Source organism: Accipiter gentilis, chromosome Z (genome assembly GCF_929443795.1).
Source record: "Accipiter gentilis chromosome Z, bAccGen1.1, whole genome shotgun sequence".
NCBI classification, from domain to species: domain Eukaryota; kingdom Metazoa; phylum Chordata; class Aves; order Accipitriformes; family Accipitridae; genus Astur; species Astur gentilis.
Window position 1 is genome coordinate 36216334 of NC_064919.1, and position 27550 is coordinate 36243883.

The 27550-nt window shown below is 51.1% G+C and overlaps 2 protein-coding genes and 1 long non-coding RNA gene across 9 annotated transcripts in view; 2 read left to right on the forward strand and 1 right to left on the reverse strand.

The window, feature by feature from the left end:
• The window catches only part of LOC126036429 (opioid growth factor receptor-like), a 33360-nt gene extending 18891 nt beyond the window's left edge, over window positions 1–14469 (reverse strand). Inside the window, exon 1 of the mRNA XM_049796172.1 lies at window positions 14423–14469. The gene's annotated coding sequence lies outside the window, so the exon portion shown is untranslated. The remainder of the gene's footprint in view (window positions 1–14422) is intronic.
• The window catches only part of RAD23B (RAD23 homolog B, nucleotide excision repair protein), a 77703-nt gene that overhangs the window by 13134 nt on the left and 37019 nt on the right, over window positions 1–27550 (forward strand). The window contains exon 2 of one of the 7 annotated variants that reach the window (XM_049796168.1): window positions 2954–3058. The exons of 2 other annotated variants lie outside the window; for them this stretch is intronic. In XM_049796168.1, coding sequence (XP_049652125.1) covers window positions 2993–3058 — 66 coding nt within the window. In that variant the 5' untranslated portion in view covers window positions 2954–2992. Of the gene's footprint in view, window positions 1–2926; window positions 3059–27550 lie in introns of those variants that run through there. 4 more of the 7 variants (XM_049796164.1, XM_049796167.1, XM_049796169.1 and 1 more) reach the window with 4 other exon arrangements.
• Window positions 15520–22039, forward strand: LOC126036430 (uncharacterized). Its single transcript, XR_007505150.1, has 3 exons — window positions 15520–15932; window positions 17326–18057; window positions 18303–22039. It is a non-coding gene; the product is annotated as an uncharacterized LOC126036430 (long non-coding RNA).

A 27550-nucleotide genomic window follows, 5' to 3' on the forward strand; every position in this document is an offset into this window, starting at 1 on the left:
TTGGACACAAAATGAAAAAAACCCAAGCACTGGCTGCCGAGGAGAAGCACTCTGAAACTAAAAGACGAGAGTGCTCTGGGAAAAATTCTGTGCTCCCTCAATTCTGCAACTGATGGGAAGCAGCCTGAAGAACGACCTGGCGAGTCAAGCTCTGCCATAAGCTGTTTTATGGAGCTGAAGGGGCTGAGCGAGAGGAAACACCGAGAACTTGTCTATTTAATTTAGGCCCCATACAGTGAGTCGTCCTAAGTTCCTGTACCACTCAGCAGGGGAAACCCCCCCCCACAAATCACAGCTTTCTCTTTTCTCGTTTTGTTTGCTCAAAATTCAAATAAACGGTCAGGAAAATCTTCCTCCTTAGCAGTTCACGGCCTTTGGCGTCGATTCCCAGTTCTGCTGAGGCTTTTACAAGGCCTTGCAGCAGAGCTGAGCAGCCACCACGTAAATGAACCTTCGCCCCACCGCAAACCGGGCAGAACTGTTTCCTACTATAACCAGCAACCACAAAAATCAGAATGGGTAGTTTACATTTAACATATTCTGAGCAGAAAAGAGTACTGAAACTGACACAAACCCTCAGCATGAGGTACTTTCCTTTTCATGTGAAGCTCAGCACTTGCGTAAGCTGGACTGCTGAATGAAAAGTTAGAAAAAAAATCCCTTCTATCTGCAAAGTACAGAATTAGATCCGGTGTCGGGCAATAGTGAAAGTGAACAAGCAGCATATTTTAAGTTGTAACCACCCATGCAAAAAATAGCCAGCGATATTTTATCTCACGCCTTTTTTTTTTTTTTTTTTAATGGCTCTCCATGCAATGCAAGCAAGTTGTTGCGTGCTGCCAAGAATGCTGGATTCCTCCTAGCAACAGTCAGCAGTTTCTTTTTGGTTGCGAAAGCCCTAAGAGGCTTCGGCTGTCCAGCAGCTGCGTGTCAGAGCCTGAGGTGGATGATGACAGAAGCAGCACCACCAGCTGTGTGTGCAAGACACGTACGCATCCATACACTCGTGCAGGGAGAGGTGTCTCCCGCTTTCCCTTTGCATTGCAAACGCAGCCTGCTGGCCCCAGCTCTGCTGCGCTGCTGGTAAGAAATTGTTATGAAGCCAAGCTTACTGTAATGGCGAGCTAAAAGGTGAGGTGTTTTTGGTTACAAATGTTAGGTTGACAACGTGGCAGAGTAGAATTTCTCCAGGCATTGCACGATACTGAGAAACGTGGGGTTTAATTGCATGACGGTATTAAGTTAGCCTAACACCAGCGTCCTCTTTTGCAGAAAGACAGCCTTGCTTACAAAGCAAACGCGCTGGGAGATCCCACACCTACTGGTGGAAGAGGTTATAAGGAGCCGGGGCGGGGGTCCCTCTTACCAGTGTAGTGGGCTCAACTTTAAGGGTTATTTGTAGCAGGGGTCTCTCTCTCTCTCTTTCTCTCTCTGCATTGCCTGAGGAGTACCAGCGGAGATGGAGGTTAACAACTCGTCAAAGGTAAGCACTAACTATTGAAGCCGGCCCTGGCGGAACTGAGGTCCTACGCTGTCCCATCCACTGGACCAGTTTCTGTGATAAGCGAGTAACCTCCTGGGCTCCCTATTCGTACGTGTGGGATGAGAGCGAGGTGGAAAGGATAACGCAGAGAAGACGGTACAGACTTCCGGAAAGGCAGGCAAACAACTCACAAACGCTGCTTGCAAAGCTTGGGATGACTATGGCAGAGAACTACACTAAGTTCTAAAACTTAGTCTAAAGTCTAATGTTTTGCAGTACGCGCATCCTAAGGCTTGTCAGGATTCCGAATAGGCCTTCGGTCTTTGAGAAGCTTGTCCTAGGTGTAGCAATACGCTGCTCTCAGCCTCTCAGAGCAAAGCCTCTCCCCATGCCGAACCGGAGATTCGCTGTGGTGACAGGCGAGGTTCTTTCCTGCCGCGTCGGCCGAGGTATCTGCGCACCGCTCAGCGCCGCTGAGGCACTGCTGAACGTACGTTCAGCGAATGCTGAACGGGCGCGGTGCGGTGGGGCGAGAGTGGGAAGGCAGCGTTGTTATTACCCGCTGTGCACATGCAGGCCGACGGAGCAACCCGTGCCCTTCGGCGTGCCGACGCAAGGTGCCGAGGCAAGGAGCCGGCCGGCTCAGCGGCACAGCCACCTCGCAGTACGCGTGCCGGCGAGGAGATGCTGAACAAGCCCAGCTGCCAGCCACCGCAGACCCGTCGGAGGGCGGGCGGGCGGGCCGGCCGGCCTCAACGACCCCACGCCACCCACAGCCGTCCTGCCAGGGGCTGCAGCCTTCAGGCCCCCCTGCCCCTATCAACGCGTGCGTGCGATGTGCGTGCGCGCGCACGCACGCACGCACGTACGTACGAGTAACCTGCAACCACCACGGTAAGCCGTGTGCACACGCACGCGACCGCCTCATCCCCCGGCCCCCTCGGACCCTCGCAGGCACGCCCCCGCCCGCGCCTCCTCGGGCGCCCGCCGCGCCCGCGCAGTGCGTCCGGCGCCCGCTGCGCGGCTCAGCCGCGCCGGCGCATTGCGGGCGCCTCAGGTGGCGCCGCGGGCGCCAGGCGGCGGCAGGCGGGCCCGCCCGTGGGCGCCACCCCGTCGGGGGCGCCGCGCATGCGCGCCCGCTCCTCTCCCCGCTCCCCTCGGCGGGCGAGGAGCGGCGAGCGGCCAGCCCGCGCAGGCGCACGGCGCCCGCCCCGCTCCCTCCCGCCGAGCGGCGGCGCGCAGCCGCCGCCGCCCCCCCCGCCCCCGTCGCTCTGCCCTCTCCCCGCCGTCGCCTGAGGCGCGGGGACTGAGCGCCGCCCGCGCTCCGCCTCCCGCCGCGCCGTGAGTGTGACTGGCGCCCCGCGGCAGAGGGCGAGCCGTTGCTCCGCGCTCGCTCTCCGCCTCTCTTTTCTCCCGCTCCTCCTCTCCGCCTGTCCCGCTGCCCTGCGGCGGACGCGGGGAGAAGACCGCGACCGCGACCGGCGGCCTGCAGCCGCCGCTGCCGCCGCCATGCAGATCACGCTGAAAACGCTGCAGCAGCAGACCTTCCGGATCGACATCGACCCCGAGGAGACGGTGCGGGCCCGCGCGGAGGCGGGAGGCGGTGGGAGGGCCGCGCTCCGTCCCCTCCCGGGCTCGGGCCGCGCTCCCCCTTCCCGGAGGAGAGGAGAGCGCGGCCCGGGCCGCGGCCGTGGGGAGAGCTGGGGGGGAGGGGGGCGCTTTCCCCGGGGCGGGGGGCGAGTGGGGAGCGGGGGAGGACGGAGCCCTCTGCGGGGGGAGGGGCCGCCTCTGTGAGGGCCTGGGGCCGGGGTCGGTGGAAGCGGACGCGGTGACGGCCCGGGAGGAGTTTCGGGGTGCGGGGTGGGGGGGTGAGCTCCAGCGTGGGGGAGAGGAGCGGGGCGCTTGGGCGGGGGGCGGGGGTGATGCGGGCCCCTTTCCGGGAAGCGAGCGGGCCGTCGTGGGGTGCCCCCTTTTCCTCGGGGTGCAGAGGGGTCTGCTGCTGGGTGCAGCAGCGTGACTGTCCTGGCTGGAGGGAAAGGGGCTGTTGTGGCCAGTCGCCCAGCGGATGGACTTTCCTCGGGAAGTGGAGGGGAGAACGGCTCACGTTGTGCGCCGGCGGCGAGGAGCGAGAGCGACTACAGGAAGCGAAAGTTTTCCCTTTCGGGAATAGACGTGCCCACGCCCGTGGGTTAGTGGGTAATGGGGCAAAGTAGTAAGCTCTGCTGTTTCCTACCGGGAGTAGGGGGGGTGGGTCGTGACCTCTTGCTGTGGGGGGTGGGTAGTGCAGCAGAAGGAAAATGTGGTGCTTGCTCTCCGCGGATTCCCGCCTGGAGAGTAAATGTCAGGAGAGTTGTAGGGCTCTTCTCTGCAGAGGCGTGTGCTGGAGAGGAGCTCGCGAGCGCTTCCTCTTAGATGCATCCCTGCGCGCTTAGGCAAGCCCGTGCTGTGTTTGGTGAAGGTGGGTGATTGCGGGGGGGCTCGATTGTTTTGCCCACAGCGTGAGGTGCGGGGATGTGTCTGCGCTTAGGAGGTGGGGGAGCGCGCGTGAGATTCCGCTAACTGTCGTAGTAGGGCGGACGTTGGTGTGTCTCCTGCAGAGCGGGCGTTGGCGAGGTGTGTAACAGAGTTAGTCTCCCTTACTGGCGGGTGGCAGGGACTCCCCTTCTAGGACTGGGAGGGGGGAGAGGACGCGTTGTGGTTGCAGGCGAGTGTTTTCTGTTGGGTGGGAGTGCTGAAAAATCCTCGGGGAAAGAGAGCGTTCTGAGACGCGAGGAGGGGCCCCGAGTGAGTCTGCAGGGTTGGAAGTTGCCTCGTCACTTGCCTGAGCACGGACGGTTGCCTCTGACGGCCGAGGCCAGGCATCCGTGCGGCCGCCTCTTGAAAGATTTGGGGAGGTTAGCGTCTGAAGGTGTGTCTGCAGCAGCCTTTCGGGTGACATCTGGGCAGTGACGCTCTGGAACGTTGTATCGGCTCTTAGAAAGTGTGTTCCTTTACCCTCTCCCACTTCCATCCTAAGAAAAGTGAGGGGCGGCGGTTGGAGTTGGACTAAGGGTTCATTTGGTCGAGCAGCGCGGCAGAGGGAGATGGCAAACGTCTGGCTGAAGCACGTGCTAGAAACCCTCAAGGATTTAAAACGTCAGTCTTCACCCGTTACTGAGAAGAGCTCTCTTTTCATCTCTTCTCCTGTGCTCTGTGTTCAGGAAGGTCAGGACCTTCCCAGGGGAAGTAAAATCAAGGAGAGGACCGAAGGAATGGTGCCGGTCGAAACCCCCCAGCAGCTTACGAGAGGGCAAAATGCATTAGCTAGGGGTTGGCTTATGGGAAGGCAGACTGCGCTCTCTGTTCCTAACTGCGGTTGCTACAGTAGCTCAGTAGCTGAAACAAGAATGCTTCTCATGAGCCTAGGACTTAAGGTTTTGGCTAGGAGTGGGTGGGAAGGTAGAGGAAGCGTGGCTAGGACTTGAGGAGAGCTTTGTTTTAAAGTGAGCAGGGTGAAGCCTTGATCTTGTTAGCTGCAGAGGTGAAAAAAGTGTTAGCGTTTCCTTGCTCTACTTCTTAGAAAATTGCAAAGACATTCTGGTTGAAAGCTGGTGAATTGTAGAACTTGGTGAAGAGAAGAATACTCCTGAGCCTTCAGCTAGAACCCAAAGCTGCTAAAACTGGAAAATGCTCTGAAAGGGAATCTGTTAAGCAAGCGTTTCCCAAGTATGTGTTTGAACGCTCTCCGTCTGAATTTTAGAAATACCCATTGTATCAGAGCGCACTGGTTTCTTAGGTGAATTTTCTAAGGCCTTGAAACAAATGTGTTTGTTTTGGGGAGCTCAGGAAACATATCTTTTAGTCTTTGAACTGTATGCGTGTGTTTCTCTGCTAGAGGTGCGCTTGTTTACTTGGAGCTGTGCCCTGTGCTGCGACAAGGCCAAAAATCGCCTAGTGGTGGTAGGCCCAGGAAACTCGTGGCTCCAGAATTGGTTTCTGGCTCTAGCAATTTCTCCCCTTCTTCTCAGTACCAAGTTAACCTGAAGAGACTTGATGTTACAGCGCAAGGTAGTATTCTAGCAACAGTTTACGCTTGTAACCGCAAGCTGTCGTTAAAACTGGTAAGGAATATGTAGACTAACCTTCCAGGGAGAATTGGAAGGAACGCATTTCATAGTAACCAGTTAGGCTTGTTGCAGCTCTGACACAAGGAAGTGTTGTTTTTTTCCTGCTTCATCAGACCGTTGAATTTTTAAAGTTCAAAACATGCTATTAATGATGTGGCTTTAGTTTTGGTTTAGTTGTGTTTTAGAGTATTGGCCAACAGAGTATTTTGACTGAACAAAAACTACGCTTGAAGCACGGCATGTTCTTATTTATTTGTGCAAGGGCTAGATGAAGACTGTCAAAACATTTTGACTGACCAAAAAAGCGGAGGAGACTGAGCCTCAGGCCCTCTTATCTGAGAAACGGAGAAGTCATGAAATGGAGAGGTTTTTGCAGGCAGGGCTGGTTTTGTTAGGCTTTGGCGGGAACACCTCTGGAGGGCATGGGAATCAGCGTTGGACTCTTCGTGCTCGGCAGGAGCAAGGTGGATTTACCCGTTGCAATCATTGTGGTGTTCTGAGCGGGGGCAGTTCAGTACTTGAGCATCCAGGCTTAACCAGGACAAAGGAAAGCGTGCATTTATCTGCAGAAGCTGCTCCTTGTGTTTGTTGGCTGTCTGTGAGAGAGTGGGCACATTAAGCGTTGTGTTAGGAGCGAGTATCAAGCTCTGTCTGATGCAGACCTGTGTAGCCCGCACCTCTCGTCTGAGGTGACGGTGATGGCATTGTAGGCTTCTAAATCTTGTGCTTCTGTTGTAGTTATCACTGTGGAGACATGAAACAGGCTTTTAAAAACCCTCGACAGACGTTCTTAACTTTCTTTGAAAGTGAAATACCAGTTGAAAGTAAGTCTGTCCTGTTTCTTTCTGAGCTTCCCTGTGCTGTCAACCTGGAAACCCAGTTGCTGAAATGCAGAGAAGCGCAAGGAATCTTCAGGATGTCGGTAGTCTTTTGGCCGCGGTCTCTGTGTCACATGGCATGGGCTTTCACATTTTACTGTTCCGCCACAATGTTTGAACACCCGGGATATGCCTGCTTGTTTAACACCGTGTCAGCAGGGCACCGAGTTGTGGAAGTTTGAGCTTGTGTATGTTCTGGTGCATCCTTAGTACGTTTCTGCTTTATTGTTGAAGGTGCGCATGGGGATTTTTGGATGCTAGTGTTATGCCCCTTCGGCGCTGGCAGCTCCTGGTTTTTAAGTCTAGAAATTTAGGCTAGATGCTAACGGAAGCTATATTACCCGCGTGCAGAGTGTGCTGCAGCAAAACTGAAGCAGGATGCAAAGGGTATGTAATAGGGAAAAAGTGAGGTTTGGCACGCATTTCATTTTTGCAGATGAAAGAGGTATACTGCAGGGGAAAAGAGATACTATGCTCATTATTTTTCAAAAGACAATGTCGTAGCAAGGAATTTATGTTTTCTGGTTTGTAGGGGGTGTAAAAACCCTTTTGGCTTTGTAACAGCAATGAGGTGGTGGTACTTTTTAGTGTGTACATGGGGGGTGTCTGTGAGGAAATGACAAGCTGCTTTAATTCTCTCCAGAGAGCGCAGTGATAAGTTAGTGCAGACTATCGTCTGGATGAATAGAGTGTGATTTGTGAACCCCTATGAAAGCGAGCACTACTTGTGAACCCACAACATTTTATTAGTTACCTCTGTTTGTATCTGTTGGGTTTGTATATATTGAGAGCTGTACTAAAGCAGCTGATTAAAAAAGGAGGTGAATATTGAAAACCTATGTAATTTTAAAGCATCCTTTGCCTCAATTCTTGTTCTGTCTGGGGCTAGGAAAGATGTGTGGAAACAAATAATGGGTTGTTTTAAAAGGTATCTATCGTGTTTCTTGGAGCTGTCCTGGTAAACTGTGGGCTTGTGTTGGAAAACCACCTCCTGATGTAGCAGCATTAGTGAAGAGTAAGGGTTAACGCGATTCAATATGGAAGTGAATGAATTGTAAGTAGTAGTACATTTATCTCACAAGAAAGTGATTTTTTTTTTTTTTTTTTTTTTTGGTGTGAAGTAAGAAGATTGTAATAGGTTTAGTTTTGGTCATTTTGGTTTTGCTGAATTTGTAGTTTATTGCACTTGTCAGAAGAATTAACTTTCAAAACAGTTCTGCAAGAGGCAGAGAATATTGCTGGGTGAAATGGTAAAATCTGACTTTGAGGCTTGTCACCTATGAGGAAGTACGAACTTATTCCAACGGCCTCCTTCCTACCTGTGTTTTCAGCGTAGGTTCATCCTGCAGCAGTTGCTGATCGGAGGATTGTTTTTATACTTCCCCGAGAGTTCATGATCTTAGTGGTTGGAGGAAGAAATGCTCTCATGATCCTGTTGAAAATCCAGAAATACCCTTCTAGGTGTGGAAGATACCTTTCTGTCTCAAGTCCTGATGTTTTTCTCTGATTCTTCTTTGATTTTACAGCAGGTGTCTTTCTCCTCTTCTAGAGGATTGTTACGTTGCTCTTGCATCTCCTAGGATTTAATTGGTATGTACTTGCACAGTCAGAGGAGGTGTGAATCTGAAGGGCTTGTAGTTGCTGCTTGAGGTTTGACAGATGACTCTGCAAAAATGGTAGCTTCGGAGACTAGCAGAATAAGAGTGTCAGGGAGCATTTGTGTTTTTCTTCATCATTTTTATACTTTTTTTTTTTTTTTTTTTTTGCAGACTGTAGCATTTTCAAGTTAGGTTCTCTGATAATTGATGTTTATTTTATTAACTCCCTGGGTCTTTTTGCTAGTGCTTTTCTTTGGTGGCTAGTCTTTTTCCCTGTTTCCTGGGGAGAGTTAGAATTTTCAAGAAAGGGAAGTTGTTCTAATTCTTGGCTGAAGCAGGCTAGGCTTTCACGTACTCAGGAGCATTTTCCTTAAATTCTAGTGAGTGTTGCAATATAATTTGTAGCGTAAGTTATGATTGATACAGGTGATTTTATTCATCTTAGAATATGTTTTTGCATGTTACCCATTTTTCAAAGGCGTTGGCTCTATGACCGTAATTTTACAACTGTTTTATTTGGAATATTCTTATCCAGTTTAGCTGTCTGCGAGCAAAAGTTCCCTTGGTACTTTTAATAATTTGTCAATATCCTGTGCTGTATTTCTCAACAATCCAAACTTTCTTGGACCGCCGTTCCCAAGGTGGCCGCTAAACGGGGAGGTCAAATAGACAGGTTGTACGCACTTACGGATAGCTCTGTGCATAATTGTCTCTGATATTTAAAGTCTGTTTTGCAGGTATGATTGGTAGGCAAAGATACCTGCCCTTGATACGGATAACAACAGGCTGGAAGGTGTTGCCTTTGGAACTTAACTGGGAGTGGAGAGTCCACGTTAATTAAAGAATAATATGAGCAGATGACCGTGCAACTGTCTACAGTCTCAGTACTGCCCTTGAGCCTACAAGGGCATGTTTACCGGCGAAGCGCTTGAAAGCATTTTCATTGTATTTCTGAAACATAGGAAAATACTCTCCCAAAGGGAAATTTATAGGGCTACGTAAATTTATGGGACTGAAGGATATGGCTGCCAATGTCTTCTCCCAGCAGGGTTTGTATCTTTGGTCACTGTTCCAGACAGGATACTTGGGCAGAGTGGACTCACTGGAACAAATCACCTTTTATTTTACAGGGTGTGGTGAAGTGCAGCATGTCTTACCTAGGCCCTGTAAAGGCCGGACGGGAAGCCTCAGCGGCTCTCCTCCGCAGGCTGCCCTGCAGGGAGCACCAAATGAACGTGGAAAGCAGAGGGAAGGGCTTGTGACTGCTGTAAGCGTCCTGAGTTGGAGTGTGGTCTAAAGGCTAACTGACTGTAGTTCTCCCTGTCTCTGTCATTCCCTGTGTTTTTGTATCAGAGGCATGTTAAGCTCAGAGAAAGGAACAGAAACTGGAGCTGAAATCCTTATCTCCACACCCCCCAGCCCCCCAAATTGAATCTCTGACCTTCACGCCTTGTATTTCTAACTTGTTTTCTAGTTGGTTATCTGTATGAAGGCCATTAATGCATATCTAAATAAAACTTGGTTTACCCCTCCAGCTTAAGTTTATCAGTATGCAGTATTGGGAAGGTTGTCTTTCTTTAAGTGTCTTACTGTAATGACTTAAAACGTCTTGTCAATTTTGTTCATACTCAAACCACTATATTGCTTTTACCCGTGTAGACCAGCTTGTGGAGACTATTCTCGTTGTAAAAATTGTCTGCTTAAAGGTACTGGAGGGTTGTTTATGCTAATCATGGTGACCATGCAAGAGTCACCACTCAGAGAATGTAAACTTTGTCCTTAAAACAAGCCCTTGTGGGTTCGTAGGGAGCACTCAGAGCTGTCAATAGCCACATCTTTCTGCTTTTTTTGAAAGGTGCAGACAGCTGAGCTTTTTTTCCCCTGTTGGTTAAAGCGCTGCTTCATGTTGAAATCTGTGTGTTCGTGTGTTAGTACAAATCTGCATGTATGCAGCTCTTTTAGTCACTGTTTAGCGTCGGGAAACCGGCCCTAGTGTCTCCTCTGGGCTTGGATCAAATTTGAAATGCAGGGTAGAAGTGTATAGAGGCCAACTTTGAGATCAGAACTTAATTCTGTTGCTCTCTGGGGCAATGTATAACAGCAACTACTAGCCTGATGAACTTCACCTAGGTGTGCATGAGCTCAGTTTTGGAGAGGAGATTAGAAAGGCAGAGGAAATTGCTCGGGAGGTAAATGTCAGAGCTTACCTTGGGTTTGTACCTTGCCAATTCCAGACTATTGATCTTCCAGACCAGGCTGCTTCTGTGTTTGTGTGCAAGCAAGCTTCAGCACGGTAAATGCAAATAGGAAATACAGAAGCTTATGAATGCTTTATACTGCATGTGAGGCTGTTTTTAAATATTGGAATAATTTTAAATCCTACGTTCAGTTGAGTACAAATGTGGGGTTTTTTCCAGTCGCTCACTAACCTTGTAAACCTGAATGGATTCACAAGATTCTTCCTGTCCTGTGGCGGTTCTCGCTTACCGTATCTGTTATGCCGTAGGGCAGTAATCTGTTCATGCAACCGTCGAGGTGGTCTCCCGACTAAATACGAGTGTCCTGTTTAGGAAGACGGTGTAAGAGGTGACTGTAAATATAGGTTTGTAGCAGCAAAATCTGATTCTCTTACTTGTAGAAGGAAGTAGCTAGAAGCAAATGTGTTGTCATCAGGAAGGCTACTGTAAAGCATTTACTTACGAGCTAAGTAGTTTGTTATCCCCTGGACATTTCAATAGGAGGCACAGTATATGCCATTAATCTGTTGCTGATCATGGAGTTTGATTGAGGGTGGCAAAACCTGTTGCCCTGGTCAGTTTGTTGCTTCCTTAGCTGGTTTATTATCGGACCCAACTGCATCGTCCTCACCTGATTCTGAGCAGTGCCTGTATGGCAGTATACTGTGTGGTAAATATGTTTTCAAGGGCAGTGGGAGGGAGAACGGGGGAATATTAAGCCTAAATTCTAACCAGAAGTGTTTAGACGAGCATGTCCTCCCTTGGGGAGGAGGAGGAGAGCAAAGCCCTTTGGACTGAAAGCTTTCGTCCTTGTCTAAACGATGACTTTTCCCAAAGCCTGGGAGAAGCCTGTTAGTCTCTTACAGGAAAGATGGAGACTGGTGGAGAGTTAGAAGGCAGATTACAAACCCCCTCTGCTCAGAGTTTCTTCTCAACAAGAGAAGGAGTTCAACTGGAAGTAGGCTGGTAGTGAAGGTCTTTCAGAGTTAGTCTTGGGATGCGTCTCTTCGTAGTCCTTTCATTAATTTGGTAAAACTTTGATGACTTTGAGTAGACCTCAATAGAAACATGATGGAATGGAGGAGCATAAAGTTTAACGCTTGTACTCGGCTGCCTGATTGGGGGTCAGTCTTTTGGAAGTGGCTGTCAAATGAGCAGCATAGGCTAATGATGAGTTGGACTGACTACAAGATGAAGCCCTGAAGCTCACGGCTCCTGGAACTTCCGCCAAGAGTAGCGGTGCCCCTCTATATGTGTGTGCCGGCCTCCTGTTCCCAAGGGGAATGAATTTCCACCAGAGCAGCTGGAAGGAAGAGGTGCTGGCAAGCGATATAAGAAGCAACAAGAAGGGCTTCTGCTGCTACGTAAATAGCAAATCAGGCAAGCAATGCGTGTGCCTGCTTGCCAGGCGGGTTGAGTGATACAGGAAGGGCAAAGGCAGGCAAAGACGAGGCACTCGGTGCCGCCTTCATCTCGGTCTTCACTGACACTCTTGCCAGGCATTTTAGCCTAGAGGCCGGGGCTCCAGGAGCAGAGGAATTCCAGTAGCAAGACTGTTGCCGAAAAACTCAGAATAAAGAACTTATCGACACCAATTTAGTGTAGATAAGCAGACACTTCTTTATTGATGGCCAGGTGCGGAGGTGAGTCCTCTCAAAAAACCACGCACACCTGAACGCTAAAATCATACACCTTATATTAAACTTATTCATTCATATTCATTAGGTTTCCGAGAAAGGTTATACATATCCATTAGATTTCTGGGAAGTTATTAGCACATGCAAATGTCCTTCTACGCAGGCGTGGTGAAGCCTCTGGTGGTCTTCAGAAGCCCTCTGGTGGTCTTCCGTAGTCTTCCTCACTTTGTCCGATAGTTGACCTCTCAGGTGATTCTGCGCAGTACAATTTTCGCCATCATATGTTAGATTTACATAAAAGTACATTCAATGTTAATTCTTGAATTTAACGTTTTTAGTGATTGGTCCTCAGTCACACCATCTTATTAATATTCTTATGTTCAAACAATCATTGGTTAATTTCACTTAACTCTACTGATTGGAATCCTCAATAATTAGATCGAGGTGGGAAGGGTAAGGGGTTTCCAAGCAGCAAACTGGTGTCCATAACGGTTTCCTTAGTTTCTTAAAACAAAACACTACAAATCCACAAATCTTTGCCAAACTCTCTGTGGTTAAATGATTTTAAACAATACTTGAATTCTTATGGTTACACATAATACATTTTCTAAGGTTCCTGAGTTCCTATGACTATATTTCAAACTTAACGCTCCCATGGTTAAATATATAGAATGAAATAGATATGTATAGTTTTGTTAAAATATTTCTTATAATTCTACATTCCTATTAAAATAAAATATGATTAATTCTAACTAATAACAAATCAGTAACAAGAGGACGTTCAGCTCGGGGGTCTGCTGAGAAATCTTGTCCCATACACGTCAATCGACCCTGGTGGGATTTGTCTGAGGGTGTTGAGAGGGCTGGCCGGTGTCGCTGTGAGGCCGCTCTCTGTCATCTCTGAAAGGTCGTGGAGCTTGGGGGAGGCACCAAAGACTAGAGGGCGCCAAGTGTTGCACCCCATCTTTAAAAACAGGCGAGAGGATGGTGTGAGGAGCTCGAGGACAGTCCTCCTCGCTTCTGCCCCTGGGGAAAGGATGGAGCGAGTCCTCTCGGTAGCTGTTTGTGGCCACATGAGAAAGCAACGCGGGCGGGGATAGCAACGCCCACGACATTGTTAGAAAGAGCAAGACTACTTCTGTACTTTTCATACGTTTATTGTACGATTTGATCATTAGCGCTAGGCTACTAATGACCGTCTCCGGATCCCTTTGGGAGGCTGGAGGGTGCCCCAGCTGCTGGCCCGTCGCTGGTTTTGCCAGCTCCTGGGGCACCCTCCTACTGCGGCCGGTGGGGTGGGCTCTTGTTTGGAGGTGAGGAGGCCCGAGGGCTGCCAGCCCTCCTCTTTGGGGCTCTCCGGCGTGCCCCAGGGGAGAGATCGCTGCCCTGGCTGGGAGCGGAGGGCCCGGGCACAGCCTCCTCTGCGTCCTCCTGTGGCTCGTCGTGCTCCCTGTGGGTGGGAACAGGGGCAGAGGGAGGGCTGCCAGGACCCCCACGAAGGGCAGCCGATGAGGTGCTGGGGAGCTCTTCTGCCTCGGCTGTGCCACGGCTGCTGGAGGGGGCTGGGCTGGGGGCAGGAGACCCCCTTTGGGAGGCAGCAGGGCTGGGGGCAGCCGCAGGGCTGCCCTCCCGCTCCTCGGCAGCACGGGCGTCCTCCAGGCCCACCCGGCGTCGTGCCTCCCCGCCGCACCGCTGCACGATGGTGTCGATCAGCTGGCGCACAAAGGTCCTCGTGTACCAGCCCAGGGCACCCTGCAGCAGCTGGAACAGGGTTTCCTCGTCCAGGCCAAAGAGGTGCAGGCTGGACAGGACGAGCCTCTGCACTGCAGCTGTTTCCCAGCGGCCACCCTCGAAGAAGAGCCGCAGCTCCTGTCGCAGCCAGAGCATCACGGGCCGGAGCAGATCTGGGTCCTCTTGGAAGAGGGATGCCCAGACGTGGGGATGGAGGCTGCCCACAGGAGCCCTGGGCAGCGGCTGTGCAGCTGATGGCTGAGTGTGGGCAGCTGGATGGCCAGGAGCACCTCCTGCCAGGTGGACGGCAACGGATGGCACTGGAGGTGGTGCGACAACGTGCTCCTTGAAGTTGTCGTCCGCCTGCACCGAGTGCAAGATGGAGGTGACGTTCCTCTTGCAGAGGGGGCACTCGGGCTTGCTCTCAGCCCACCGCAGGATGCATGCGTAGCAGAATTGGTGGAGGCACGGCATCACGTAGCTGGCCTCCTCCCAGCTGTCCAGGCAGATGGGACAGCGGTTGTCCAGCTCCACGGCCATGGTCCCCACGTGCTGCGGTGGGCTGGGGGGAGCTGGGGATGTTGAGCTGCTCCCTGTCACTGGCGCTGCAGCAGCGGGTGTCACGCTAGAGAAGGAAGAGAGGCCAGGGTCATTGGCTGGCCCGCGGAGGGGTGGAAGAAGTGCCCAGGTCCCTCAAGAAGGAAACCCTCCCAGCTCCCCACTGCAGGCCGAGGTTTCCCCTCCCAGCTCACCTCTGCTGCTGCGAGTGTGCCTCCTGGGTGCCCCGGCTGCCTGAGCCTGGCAGGGCCGGGGAGAATCCTTGGACGGCTCTGAGGTTGGGCGCGGAGAGCTGCAACAAACAACTGCCCGAGCCCAACACCAGCACTTGCTCAGAAAGGCCTCGCTCGACACTCCAGACCTCGCGAATCCGCTCAGCTGGAGTGTGGGCACGAGCCGGCTGTCTGAGGCTCGGGGCCCGAATTCAAGCAGGGAGGGACGCGTGGTAACAATCCATCGCTCGGGGACATCACAGTCCATTCCTCGGTGACCTCAGAACCCATCACTCGGGGGCACCGCCGTCCACCGCTGGGCGATGTCACCACAGGCCATCCTCACCCACCGGTGCTCGCCCCACGCCTGGGGCTACCAAACGCCACTGCCCACTCCATCCCCCCATCTCTTGTCCTGTGCTCGGCATCAGTGTTTCACACCTGTCCCGGAGGCCTCAGCCATGCCTTCCCTGTAGGAGAAGCCAGAGAGGCTGTGGGATCTCTGTCCTTGGAGGTTTTCAAAGTCTGGCTGGATAAAGCTCTGCGCACCGGGGTCTGAATTCATTCCTGGCCCCGCTCCACGTAGAAGTTTGGACTAGAAGCTACCCATGTCCCTGCAAACTGCAATGCCTCTGTGGTCTCTGTGGCCTAGGAGTTATTAATGTTTTACATTTGGCTTTACGTGGGCAGAGTAGCTACACGTACAAGTGAATTCCTGATGAATCCAGAGGGCTCACACTCTCAGCTGCCAGGTTACACATGTGCTAGGAAAGCAACGTACTGCAGCAGCTCCATTAGTCTACCGCAGGTGGCCTGTACGAGCTATGAACACTGTGACAGAAGCCCCAGAGCATAGCATATTGTCCTCTGTTATCTGGCAGCCAGGATAAAAAGCAAAGTGTTGGCAAGTGCATGCTCAAAATCAAGTTGTGCATAAATCCGTAGTCAGGTCTCTATAGAAGGCTCTACGTTGGTGTCTAACGCCTCACATGACCCTGGAAAAGATTAGTTGGGAGGGGGTGGGGTGGGGGGGGGTGGGCAGTACAATTGAGGCCAAATTAGTTTAAATGAGTTTTAACTGCGTTTTGATTAAATTAAAATACTTTCAGATAACCACAGTGATGACTGTAATATGATTAATGAGTCATACAAAACCAGACTGATCTAACTTATTCATAGTAGCCCCAGTTAGACCTGCAGGATTTGATTCATTGTTTTTCAGATAAATACTCTGCTTGGAATCAGTGTTCCCGATTAATTGCTGCCAACTTCTGATGTCATTTCCCTAGGTGTTTTCATAGTGCCCTCAGCAATCCATTCTGCAACTGCTCAGCCCAGCCCTGAAGGTGGGAAGACCCTCACTGCGAGACGGTCAGCTTGCAGAAAGAGCGATGGGCTTCCCTGGCTGACTGCATTACTTGCCATTCTCAGCTCTCGTGCAATCATTGGCCTTGCGTTGGAAATAGGGTGACATCTGGCCTTTCCATCGCAGGTCTGCAGAACTGCAGAAGGCCAATATGCAGCTTCCGGCTTCCATTTATGCTTGTTCTTGCAGCACAGGCAGGGACAAAGACGGGACAGAAGCTCAAAGCAAGCCTAGATATTAAAGTAGCTGGCAAAGAGTCTGCACTCCGAAACACTGTAAAATCCCCCTACAGCAGCAACAGCCAGCCCTTCCTGCTAACAGACCCAGCCGTTAGACAGCTGTCCTCAGAGACACACATTGGCAATTGTCAAACCCCAGTCATTTTTATTCCCTTCCCTTTCAAGTGTCTAGCACTGCAGCGAAACCAGTGATGAAATAACGAAACTTTTCAGGGATAAAAAGCTTTGTGCGTTTCCAAATAAACTCTCTTGAAGCCTACAGAAGTCAGTACCTTCCTCTCCTCACTGACAAGCAGTCTTTACGCAGACAGAGGTTTACAGAGTTTAACTGCGATGCCCAGCCAATAGCCTCTCCCGGGCATTGATGCTGATGGGCTAAGCTTCCAGAGTCACTAGCCATGACTGCGACAAGCCTGGAAGATGACCTCTGCTTTAAAATGCTTTGGGCAGCGTGCAGTAGGCAGCCTGGTATTCCACTGCAAGCTCCCATCAGCCTTTCTTGGCAAACCTCTTATCCTGGAGTAGCACGGTGACACTGAGAGGACTGCGAGAGAGCCTATAAACAAACAGTCAAAAATGTATAGGAAGGGGTTAGATTCGGACTGCTGGCGCAGCGCTGGCGTGAAGCTGGACCGTCAGAAGCAACGCTCTAGGAATAGCTCTCAGAGGCAGCATGCCTTGCAGCCACTCCCTGAACTGAGATTCCTCTCCCCACTCCTTGTCCCTTGCTTCCTTCATAAATGGGATAAAATGAATTAACAGCGATTTCAAAGTAGGAAGTTTGTGTATTTGCCCTGTTAACGGGACTTGCGTCTCTGTATGGGGTGGGGTGGGGGGGAGAAAGTCACAGGTTTTGCTACTGAAGGAGAAAACTTTTGATACGTGTAAGGAAAATTTGCAGATTACAGTTAGCTGGGAAACCTTCTGTGGGTTTCCCCATGCCTGGTGCTGATTCTGCAGATGGGAAATACCGTCTAGATATTCCTAATACAATTACTACGCCCACATAATTAGTGTAATAAATACAGACGCCTGTCAAGATGATAGCCTAATGAACTTGCCCGCGCTGTTATTTGATAGTGAATTCCCAGTGTTCTTGGCAGCTGTCTGAATGCCAATCAAGCAGAAAGCTTAACAACAAGAAAGCAGTAGCTCTCAAAATAAAAGACCCCACTTATGTGAATGCTTACTTAAAAGACATTTCGGTCCCCTTTTATCAGTATAGGCTGGGTTTCATTTTGATCTCCCACTAACTTTATGTCGGTGTGTCTGAACTACAGGTGCTTCTGTGCGGACTCCAGTGCCAAGATCCGTGGTGTCCAAGCGCTGATGGAAACTTGAATGGGAATTTGCACGCTTCTGGGCGTGGCGCTGAAAACGCACACAATGATTTCCCGCTTCCAAGGGAGTACCACTGCTTCGGAGTGGGATTTCTCCACGTCTGAAGGCTCCAGTCCCTTTTGATGACTTTTTTCAGGCCTTGAGGCATGCAGGCATGAAAGGTCACTGATAAAGCCAACAAAAAGTAACATGCAGACCCTCTTCTGCCTGCAGCTGGCAGCGGCTGAAGTGGCTGCGAGTTACCACTGCTCCCATGGTCACTGCCTAACACCTCCTGGTCTCGTAGGCTGGTTAACCTGAGCAGCTGCTCTCTACTGTCACGACAAACGGTGTGAAGCTGCTTCAGTGTTGTCTTGCACAATAAATACAAATGACTGCAGAAGGTTGGTAGCAGTTTCATACCTCGAGTAAACCTCGGCCCCGAGGAGACGGTGCTGGCCCCCATGGGGACAGGAGGCGGTGGGAGCAATGCACTTCAGCCACCTTAAAAAGGCCACAAGGGTCTTGTGATACCCTCTGTATAAACAACGCACGCCTTGCTAACAACTGTGCCCCTGAAGAAGAACTGAAAGACTGATGAGAAGGGAACATGCTACCCCAGGAGGCACCGGAAGTTGAATAATTGCTAATAGGCATGGAATCAGCAAAGGTCTTCGGTAACTGGAGGAAAGGTAAGGGCAGCAAGGGGAGCTCAGGAGCACCAACTCAGTTAGAGACCAAAAAGACTTACCCCCTCCCCACTCTCCTTGAGCCTGCACTGTAGAATAAAAGAGCACTGTACCTGTAATTCGAAGCGGGGAAAACTTGAGCCCGATAGAAACTGTGGTAGATAAGCAACTGCCAGTAATAGTTTTTGGGAAGAGCTTTGGAAACTAACCATGTAAAACCAAACTGTATGAATTGCTTACCCATTTAGGTATGAGGTGTGCTACCTTTGCGGATTACCACGCAGCGCCCATCTTTGCGCAAACATGACTTGGAATAAAATACCTCTGCTCTGTATGCATGTTGGCGTTTGGCGCACCAGGTGAACGGCCCCACCTTTGGGACAACAGTTTTGGCGACCCAGATGGGACGGCGCTGACAGCCTTGCCCGGTTTGTCTTGCCGCACCCGACGGGGAGAAGAGAACCGAGTGGACTCCAGCGCGCACTGACCTGTTGATCGGGGACTCCATCGGCTCCTCTCCTGCGGTTGGGCGGTAAGCGACACGATGGCGCAATGCTGTTGGAAAAGAGGTATTTTCTGAGAGATAAATAAGGGCAAAGGGAAAAGTCTTTTGGGGAGTAGCAAGCATTTGGGGGACATTTTGTCCCATCTGGGCTCTGCGTAAGGCGCATCAGGAAAGATACAGAGCAGGAGGATAATTTTTGTTCCTGCGCGTTGTTTTTGTAACGAAGGGAGATGTCCCTCGTCCTGGTGTACGGAGCGCTGGATGAGAATCGGTACGGCAATGGGCAGTGCTACTCTCGGGAGACTCCCCTTTGTTCTCCCTTAGGATGCATCCTGAAAAACTGGAGAAAGTGTGGAGGGGATCCCCTAAAGAAAGATAAATTGAGAGCTTACTGTAACCGGTGGTGGCCACCGTATCACTTGGAAGGGGGCGAAAAGTGGCCTGAAAATGGATCTTTGAAATACAATACTATATTGCAATTAATGTTGTTTTGTCGGAGAACTGAAAAGTGGGATGAAATACCATCTGTGGATGTGTTCTTTGCATTAAGAAGTAGTTGGGATATCCTTTGTGTAAACATATTTGTATAAATGAATCGGGAAGAAATGCGGGCTGGTAGATTGTAAACATCAAATTGGAACACATGCATTGGGTGAGGGAAAGAACAAACAGGAGGTTTCTTGTTGTATCGGGTGCAACACGGGAAAAAGCCACGTGGAAAATACAGAAGCTGAGACGCAGTTGTTGGTAGCCCCCCCGAAACAGCCAGAAACAGATGGTTCAAGTGACGAGGGAGATGAGATTGTGAGCCCCGTACCTAGCAGAACGAGGGGACAGAGACCTGTAGTTCTGGCTCCCCTTAGACAGGCCGTTGGGCCTGAGGGAACACCAGTGTATGTGCACGTACCATTCCCTACTGCTGACCTGTTAAACTGGAAACAGGCAGTCGGGTCTTGCCGAAATAACCCAGAGGGAACGTATAGTACTGTTAAGCATGTAGTGATAAGTCATCACCCTAACTGGGGAGATGTGCAGGCTCTCCTCTCCTCGAGTTTTTGTTTACTACTGAAGAAAGGAGAACGGTTTTGGAAAAGGCTCAAGAGGGACTGAGCCGGGGAGAGGAGGGGCTGCCTAATGCAGATCCGTATCTCCCGAAAGAGGATCGGGGGTGGGATCCAAGTATGTGTGGAGGATTACAGAGGGCAAAGGGAGTACCAAAAATTAATTTTACATGGGATTCAGCACGGGGTTCCAAAACGTAAAAATTGATCTAAGCTGTATGAGGTATGGCAAGGGGATAAGGAAACCCCGCCATCCTCTTATGAGAGATTGTGTGAAGCGGCTCGGAAGCGGACGGATCTAGACCCAGAAGATGCTAGCAATTTGAAGTTGTTTAACACGTTGTCTATTGGTCAAGCAGCTACGGAGATCAGAAAAAAATTACAGAAGGTAGAGGGGGCGGGTGGCACGACAATCTCACAGCTATTGTCAATTGCACAGAAGTTTTGTAATAATTGAGAGGAATTAGAAGAGAAGGAGAAGCGAGGGCGAGCAAGGCTGCAAGCCTTCCAGCAGACCAGACCTGCAGGATGAACCCCTGCCTGATGCAGAAGTAGAGCTCTTCACTGACGGCAGCAGCTATATGCTGGAAGGAAAACGAAGAGCTGGCTATGCAGTGGTAACAAACGCCCAACCGTTTGAGCCTAAGGCACTGCCTAGCAACACATCCGCTCAAAAGGCTGAATTAATAGCATTGGCGCGAGCTCTGGAGTTTAGCCACGGAAAAAGAGTTTTTATATATATATATGTATATATAGAGATTCTAAATATGCATTTGGGGTGGTACACCCCCATGGGGCAGTTTGGAAGGGAAGGGGACGGTTAAACTCACAAGGAACTCCAATAAAATATGGGACTGCAGTTATGAGACTGCTGCCAGCGGTTCTCCTACCAGAGAAGGTTGCAATAATGCATCGTAAAGCGCACCAAAAAGGAAATAGTGGAATTATAAAAGGAAGGCAGAAGGCTGGTTGTCTTGCTCAACAGGTGGCTCTAAAGGAGCCAAAACTTGAAGGAGCTTTAACTCCAGGGCCTCGTTTAGAATTACCAGCACCAAAATATACTGAGAGGGAAGATCAATTAGCCAAACAAATAGACTGCTCCAAAAATGAACAAGGGTGGTGGATAACACCGGTCAAGCAACTATTGATTCCTGAAAGAATGATGGAAACTTTGCTCAAGAGATTACCTCAGGAGACTCGTACAGGAGCAGACGCATTGACAATAACTGCAAAAGGAAATTTGGGGGGGCCAAAAGTGCAAAGGGTAGCCGACATGGTAGTAAAGAAGTGTACCATCTGCTGTGCTAATAATCCAAAAATTGGGAAAAAGGTTATAGGAGGAATTGCGAAACAAGGAAGAACTCCTGGGGAATAGTGGCAAGTAGATTTTTCAGAGCTACCTAGGTGTCACCTGACTATAAGTATTTATTGGTACTGGTAGATACCTTTTCTGGTTGGCCAGAGGCTTTCCCTTGCCGCACCCACAAAGCCAGAGAGGTAATTAGAATCTTACTGAAGGAAATAATACCCCGATTCGGTATTCCAGAGGGAATCTCCTCTGACAATGGGCCTCATTTTATTGCAGAAGCAGTGCAAGGGATTTCTCAATGTTTACAGGTTACGTGGGAATTACACACCCCTTGGAGGCCACAATCAAGTGGAAAGGTAGAAAGAATGAATCAAACTCTTAAAAGACAACTTGCTAAACTCTGCCAAGAAATGCACCTTAAAGGGGCAGAAATTTTACCTATAGCACTTGTACAAATTCGAATAACTCCTGGGGTCGAAGAGAAAGTAAGTCCTTTTGAGATTGTGTATGGAATAGCAGATCCCAGGAAGCTTCTTAACGTCACAGGAGGCCGAATGCATGTAAAAGGGCAGGCTGACGTTAAAGCGTATTTGCTTTCTCTTTCTCAGACTTTATCTTCACTGCACAGGTATCTAAATCGGAAGGTGTCCCTCCCGTTGGATACACCAGTTCACCCATTCCAAGCAGGGGACATCGTTTAGGTACGGACCTGGAAAGATGAACCTCTAAAGGAAAGGTGGAAAGGACCTTACGCCGTGTTACTGAAAACCTGTGCTGCAGTCAAAGTAGAAGGAATTGACTCCTGGATTCATCGCAGGCGAGTGAAAAGAGCACCAGAACCCGATCAAGAAAAGCGGACAGCCACACAGGCTGGGAAACTCAAACTTTGGCTAATCAGAGGCGGTTGAACTTGGAGAGAACGAAGAACCCGCTTATTATAATATCCCATCTGGTACTAGCTCTAGGTCAAGAGAATTTGGTTTTACAGCTTATCCCGTCCTTTTGGCGAACCCAGAATGTTAGCAGTGCAACCGCTTGTCTCCCCCCCCACCTGAGTCGGCAGACAACCCTTTAAATTGGGGAATATTAATAAATATTAATAAACAATAATATTTGTTTCGGTAGTCTTGGGATTAGGAAAGTGGCCCCCCACGTTTCAAAACCTTACGCACAATGATCCCCACGCTGTCGATAATTGGTGCATCGAGACCTGTCCAGGAGACGTTACTCATGTCCTCAGTTGTCGGAGAGGAAACCATCATTCTCTCCTGGCAAAGGCAATAGAACAAAATAAGACTGGGAACTGCCATTTGTATCCTTGGGGATTGCATCTTAAACCATTATGGCCCACGTGTGAAGAGGGTAGATGGAATCACATGACAGGTAATAGTCGGTGTCTAACTTGGGGACCCCTAAAAAAGAAAAAAACCCGCCCAGCCCCCTGAATGGAAGTGCACTCTGATATTCAGTTGCTCTACTGACGATTCAGCGGGTTCAACGATTAGGTCCTGTAGCTAAAGCCCTGTGACAGGGATGCCTGTGGAAGAGTCAGTCTACTAGCATAAATGACACTTGGCCAGGTGTTGGGATCCAAGCTAACCCTCTTGATTGTGAGAAAGGAGTAATACCATCAATGGGACATGCAGGATGAGATAGGTATAGCGATGGAACAAGGGCCACTCATTTACCTCTTGCGAAAGAAAAATAGCAACACACGTTAGGTACGTTGCTTCTGATATCCCTTGCCAGCCCCATTGCCCACTAATCCGCGGGTGTGGGCACACATATTCCTGAATAGAGCAGCAGGTCTGCTGCTACGTAAATAGTACATCAGGCAAGGAACGTGTGTGCCTGCTTGCCGGGCGGGTTGAGTGATACAGGAACGGCAAAGGCAGGCAAAGCCGAGGTACTCGGTGCCGCCTTCATCTCGGTCTTCCCCTGACACTCTTGCCAGGCATTTTAGCCTAGAGGCCGGGGCTCCAGCAGCAGAGGAATTCCAGTAGCAAGAGGATGTTCAGCTCGGGGGTCTGCTGAGAAATCTTGTCCCATACACGTCAATCGACCCTGGTGGGATTTGTCTGAGGGTGTTGAGAGGGCTGGCCGGTGTCGCTGTGAGGCCGCTCTCTGTCATCTCTGAAAGGTCGTGGAGCTTGGGGGAGGCACCAAAGACTAGAGGGCGCCAAGTGTTGCACCCCATCTTTAAAAACAGGCGAGAGGATGGTGTGAGGAGCTCGAGGACAGTCCTCCTCGCTTCTGCCCCTGGGGAAAGGATGGAGCGAGTCCTCTCGGTAGCTGTTTGTGGCCACATGAGAAAGCAACGCGGGCGGGGATAGCAACGCCCACGACATTGTTAGAAAGAGCAAGACTACTTCTGTACTTTTCATACGTTTATTGTACGATTTGATCATTAGCGCTAGGCTACTAATGACCGTCTCCGGATCCCTTTGGGAGGCTGGAGGGTGCCCCAGCTGCTGGCCCGTCGCTGGTTTTGCCAGCTCCTGGGGCACCCTCCTACTGCGGCCGGTGGGGTGGGCTCTTGTTTGGAGGTGAGGAGGCCCGAGGGCTGCCAGCCCTCCTCTTTGGGGCTCTCCGGCGTGCCCCAGGGGAGAGATCGCTGCCCTGGCTGGGAGCGGAGGGCCCGGGCACAGCCTCCTCTGCGTCCTCCTGTGGCTCGTCGTGCTCCCTGTGGGTGGGAACAGGGGCAGAGGGAGGGCTGCCAGGACCCCCACGAAGGGCAGCCGATGAGGTGCTGGGGAGCTCTTCTGCCTCGGCTGTGCCACGGCTGCTGGAGGGGGCTGGGCTGGGGGCAGGAGACCCCCTTTGGGAGGCAGCGGGGCTGGGGGCAGCCGCAGGGCTGCCCTCCCGCTCCTCGGCAGCACGGGCGTCCTCCAGGCCCACCCGGCGTCGTGCCTCCCCACCGCACCGCTGCACGATGGTGTCGATCAGCTGGCGCACAAAGGTCCTCGTGTACCAGCCCAGGGCACCCTGCAGCAGCTGGAACAGGGTTTCCTCGTCCAGGCCAAAGAGGTGCAGGCTGGACAGGACGAGCCTCCGCACTGCAGTTGTTTCCCAGCGGCCACCCTCGAAGAAGAGCCGCAGCTCCTGTCGCAGCCAGAGCATCACGGGCCGGAGCAGATCTGGGTCCTCTTGGAAGAGGGATGCCCAGACGTGGGGATGGAGGCTGCCCACAGGAGCCCTGGGCAGCGGCTGTGCAGCTGATGGCTGAGTGTGGGCAGCTGGATGGCCAGGAGCACCTCCTGCCAGGTGGACGGCAACGGATGGCACTGGAGGTGGTGCGACAACGTGCTCCTTGAAGTTGTCGTCCGCCTGCACCGAGTGCAAGATGGAGGTGACGTTCCTCTTGCAGAGGGGGCACTCGGGCTTGCTCTCAGCCCACCGCAGGATGCATGCGTAGCAGAATTGGTGGAGGCACGGCATCACGTAGCTGGCCTCCTCCCAGCTGTCCAGGCAGATGGGACAGCGGTTGTCCAGCTCCACGGCCATGGTCCCCACGTGCTGCGGTGGGCTGGGGGGAGCTGGGGATGTTGAGCTGCTCCCTGTCACTGGCGCTGCAGCAGCGGGTGTCACGCTAGAGAAGGAAGAGAGGCCAGGGTCATTGGCTGGCCCGCGGAGGGGTGGAAGAAGTGCCCAGGTCCCTCAAGAAGGAAACCCTCCCAGCTCCCCACTGCAGGCCGAGGTTTCCCCTCCCAGCTCACCTCTGCTGCTGCGAGTGTGCCTCCTGGGTGCCCCGGCTGCCTGAGCCTGGCAGGGCCGGGGAGAATCCTTGGACGGCTCTGAGGTTGGGCGCGGAGAGCTGCAACAAACAACTGCCCGAGCCCAACACCAGCACTTGCTCAGAAAGGCCTCGCTCGACACTCCAGACCTCGCGAATCCGCTCAGCTGGAGTGTGGGCACGAGCCGGCTGTCTGAGGCTCGGGGCCCGAATTCAAGCAGGGAGGGACGCGTGGTAACAATCCATCGCTCGGGGACATCACAGTCCATTCCTCGGTGACCTCAGAACCCATCACTCGGGGGCACCGCTGTCCACCGCTGGGCGATGTCACCACAGGCCATCCTCACCCACCGGTGCTCGCCCCACACCTGGGGTTATCCCACCACGTATTATCCTGTTGCTCAACATTTTTCTTGCTTAGCTTCTTCTTCTGTTTTCTCTTTATGATCACGGTTTTTCTCAGGTCTCAAGGCTGTACTTCTATGGCCGGGAACTGACTACTGCGGAATTCTTTATACCTCGGGGATGCTCTTTTAGCCCACACCCATGTTTTCAAGGCCTTTGCTAGTACCTGATACTCGAACCACACATCCTAACATGAGACACCCTTAGAAAGCTTCTTTTCACAAAGTAAGTTCTCCCAACAAGCCCAGTAGAGCCTGGTCCTCTGGCCTCACAAAGTTAGCATAAGGCCTGTGGTCTGTTACCAACAGCAGCAAAACTGCTTTTCCCGGGCCACCAGCAGCTGCGAGAATCGGGTCCTTTGCACATTTGCTGTAAACAAGCAGGCTTCCGTCAGACCCGTTTACTGTCTCGGCAGTCGGATGCTCCTTCCATTAAATGTAACATCACTGACAGGGAACTAGGAGTTCACGGGCTCCAAGTGCTCGCTGCTGTGGGCTCCACAGCATACATACACACACTGATAAACCACCAGCAAGGCCCTAGCCTTCGGATAACTCTTTCAGTCAGAAAGGGGACAGCACTGGCTCATGTCCCTATCTCTGCGCCGTTTAAACGTGCGCATCTTTCCAACTTCCAGAAGCGCTGGGGTTATGTAAGGAAACCTGGCTGCAGGGAAAGGTGTACCGGAGGCACAATACTTTCCCGTTACCTTCCCTACCACATTTTGGTTTCACTGTGTTTTCCTCCCCCTCTGCAAGGGCCAGCTGTAATTAAGAGCTTCGCCTAGCAACTTGTAAGACATGAAAACATACACCTCCGTGTGGGAGACAGCAGTTTGTGGGGCATCCCAGACAATGGAATAGAGCTGAGCAGGACAAAGCCACGGTGGCATGAAGTTGGAGCAACTGCGCCAGGGAGATCAAGTTACTTGGAAAGGAAAATCCAGGAGTTCTGAAAAACCCAAAAGTCATCGCCGTACGCACCTGCCATCAAAACCTCTTTCTAACTTTTGGGCTTCGTTTCACATCCCCTTCCAATCAATGTAAGTTAATCTATTTGTATACGAGAGGTTTGTGTGCTCACTGAGTCAGCATACAAACGGTTGTAAATGAAGCCAGGAAGTGTGATACTCCAGCCTGAACACAGGGCAATTACCCAAAATACTTTGGACACAAAATGAAAAAAACCCAAGCACTGGCTGCCGAGGAGAAGCACTCTGAAACTAAAAGACGAGAGTGCTCTGGGAAAAATTCTGTGCTCCCTCAATTCTGCAACTGATGGGAAGCAGCCTGAAGAACGACCTGGCGAGTCAAGCTCTGCCATAAGCTGTTTTATGGAGCTGAAGGGGCTGAGCGAGAGGAAACACCGAGAACTTGTCTATTTAATTTAGGCCCCATACAGTGAGTCGTCCTAAGTTCCTGTACCACTCAGCAGGGGAAACCCCCCCCCACAAATCACAGCTTTCTCTTTTCTCGTTTTGTTTGCTCAAAATTCAAATAAACGGTCAGGAAAATCTTCCTCCTTAGCAGTTCACGGCCTTTGGCGTCGATTCCCAGTTCTGCTGAGGCTTTTACAAGGCCTTGCAGCAGAGCTGAGCAGCCACCACGTAAATGAACCTTCGCCCCACCGCAAACCGGGCAGAACTGTTTCCTACTATAACCAGCAACCACAAAAATCAGAATGGGTAGTTTACATTTAACATATTCTGAGCAGAAAAGAGTACTGAAACTGACACAAACCCTCAGCATGAGGTACTTTCCTTTTCATGTGAAGCTCAGCACTTGCGTAAGCTGGACTGCTGAATGAAAAGTTAGAAAAAAAATCCCTTCTATCTGCAAAGTACAGAATTAGATCCGGTGTCGGGCAATAGTGAAAGTGAACAAGCAGCATATTTTAAGTTGTAACCACCCATGCAAAAAATAGCCAGCGATATTTTATCTCACGCCTTTTTTTTTTTTTTTTTTAATGGCTCTCCATGCAATGCAAGCAAGTTGTTGCGTGCTGCCAAGAATGCTGGATTCCTCCTAGCAACAGTCAGCAGTTTCTTTTTGGTTGCGAAAGCCCTAAGAGGCTTCGGCTGTCCAGCAGCTGCGTGTCAGAGCCTGAGGTGGATGATGACAGAAGCAGCACCACCAGCTGTGTGTGCAAGACACGTACGCATCCATACACTCGTGCAGGGAGAGGTGTCTCCCGCTTTCCCTTTGCATTGCAAACGCAGCCTGCTGGCCCCAGCTCTGCTGCGCTGCTGGTAAGAAATTGTTATGAAGCCAAGCTTACTGTAATGGCGAGCTAAAAGGTGAGGTGTTTTTGGTTACAAATGTTAGGTTGACAACGTGGCAGAGTAGAATTTCTCCAGGCATTGCACAATACTGAGAAACGTGGGGTTTAATTGCATGACGGTATTAAGTTAGCCTAACACCAGCGTCCTCTTTTGCAGAAAGACAGCCTTGCTTACAAAGCAAACGCGCTGGGAGATCCCACAC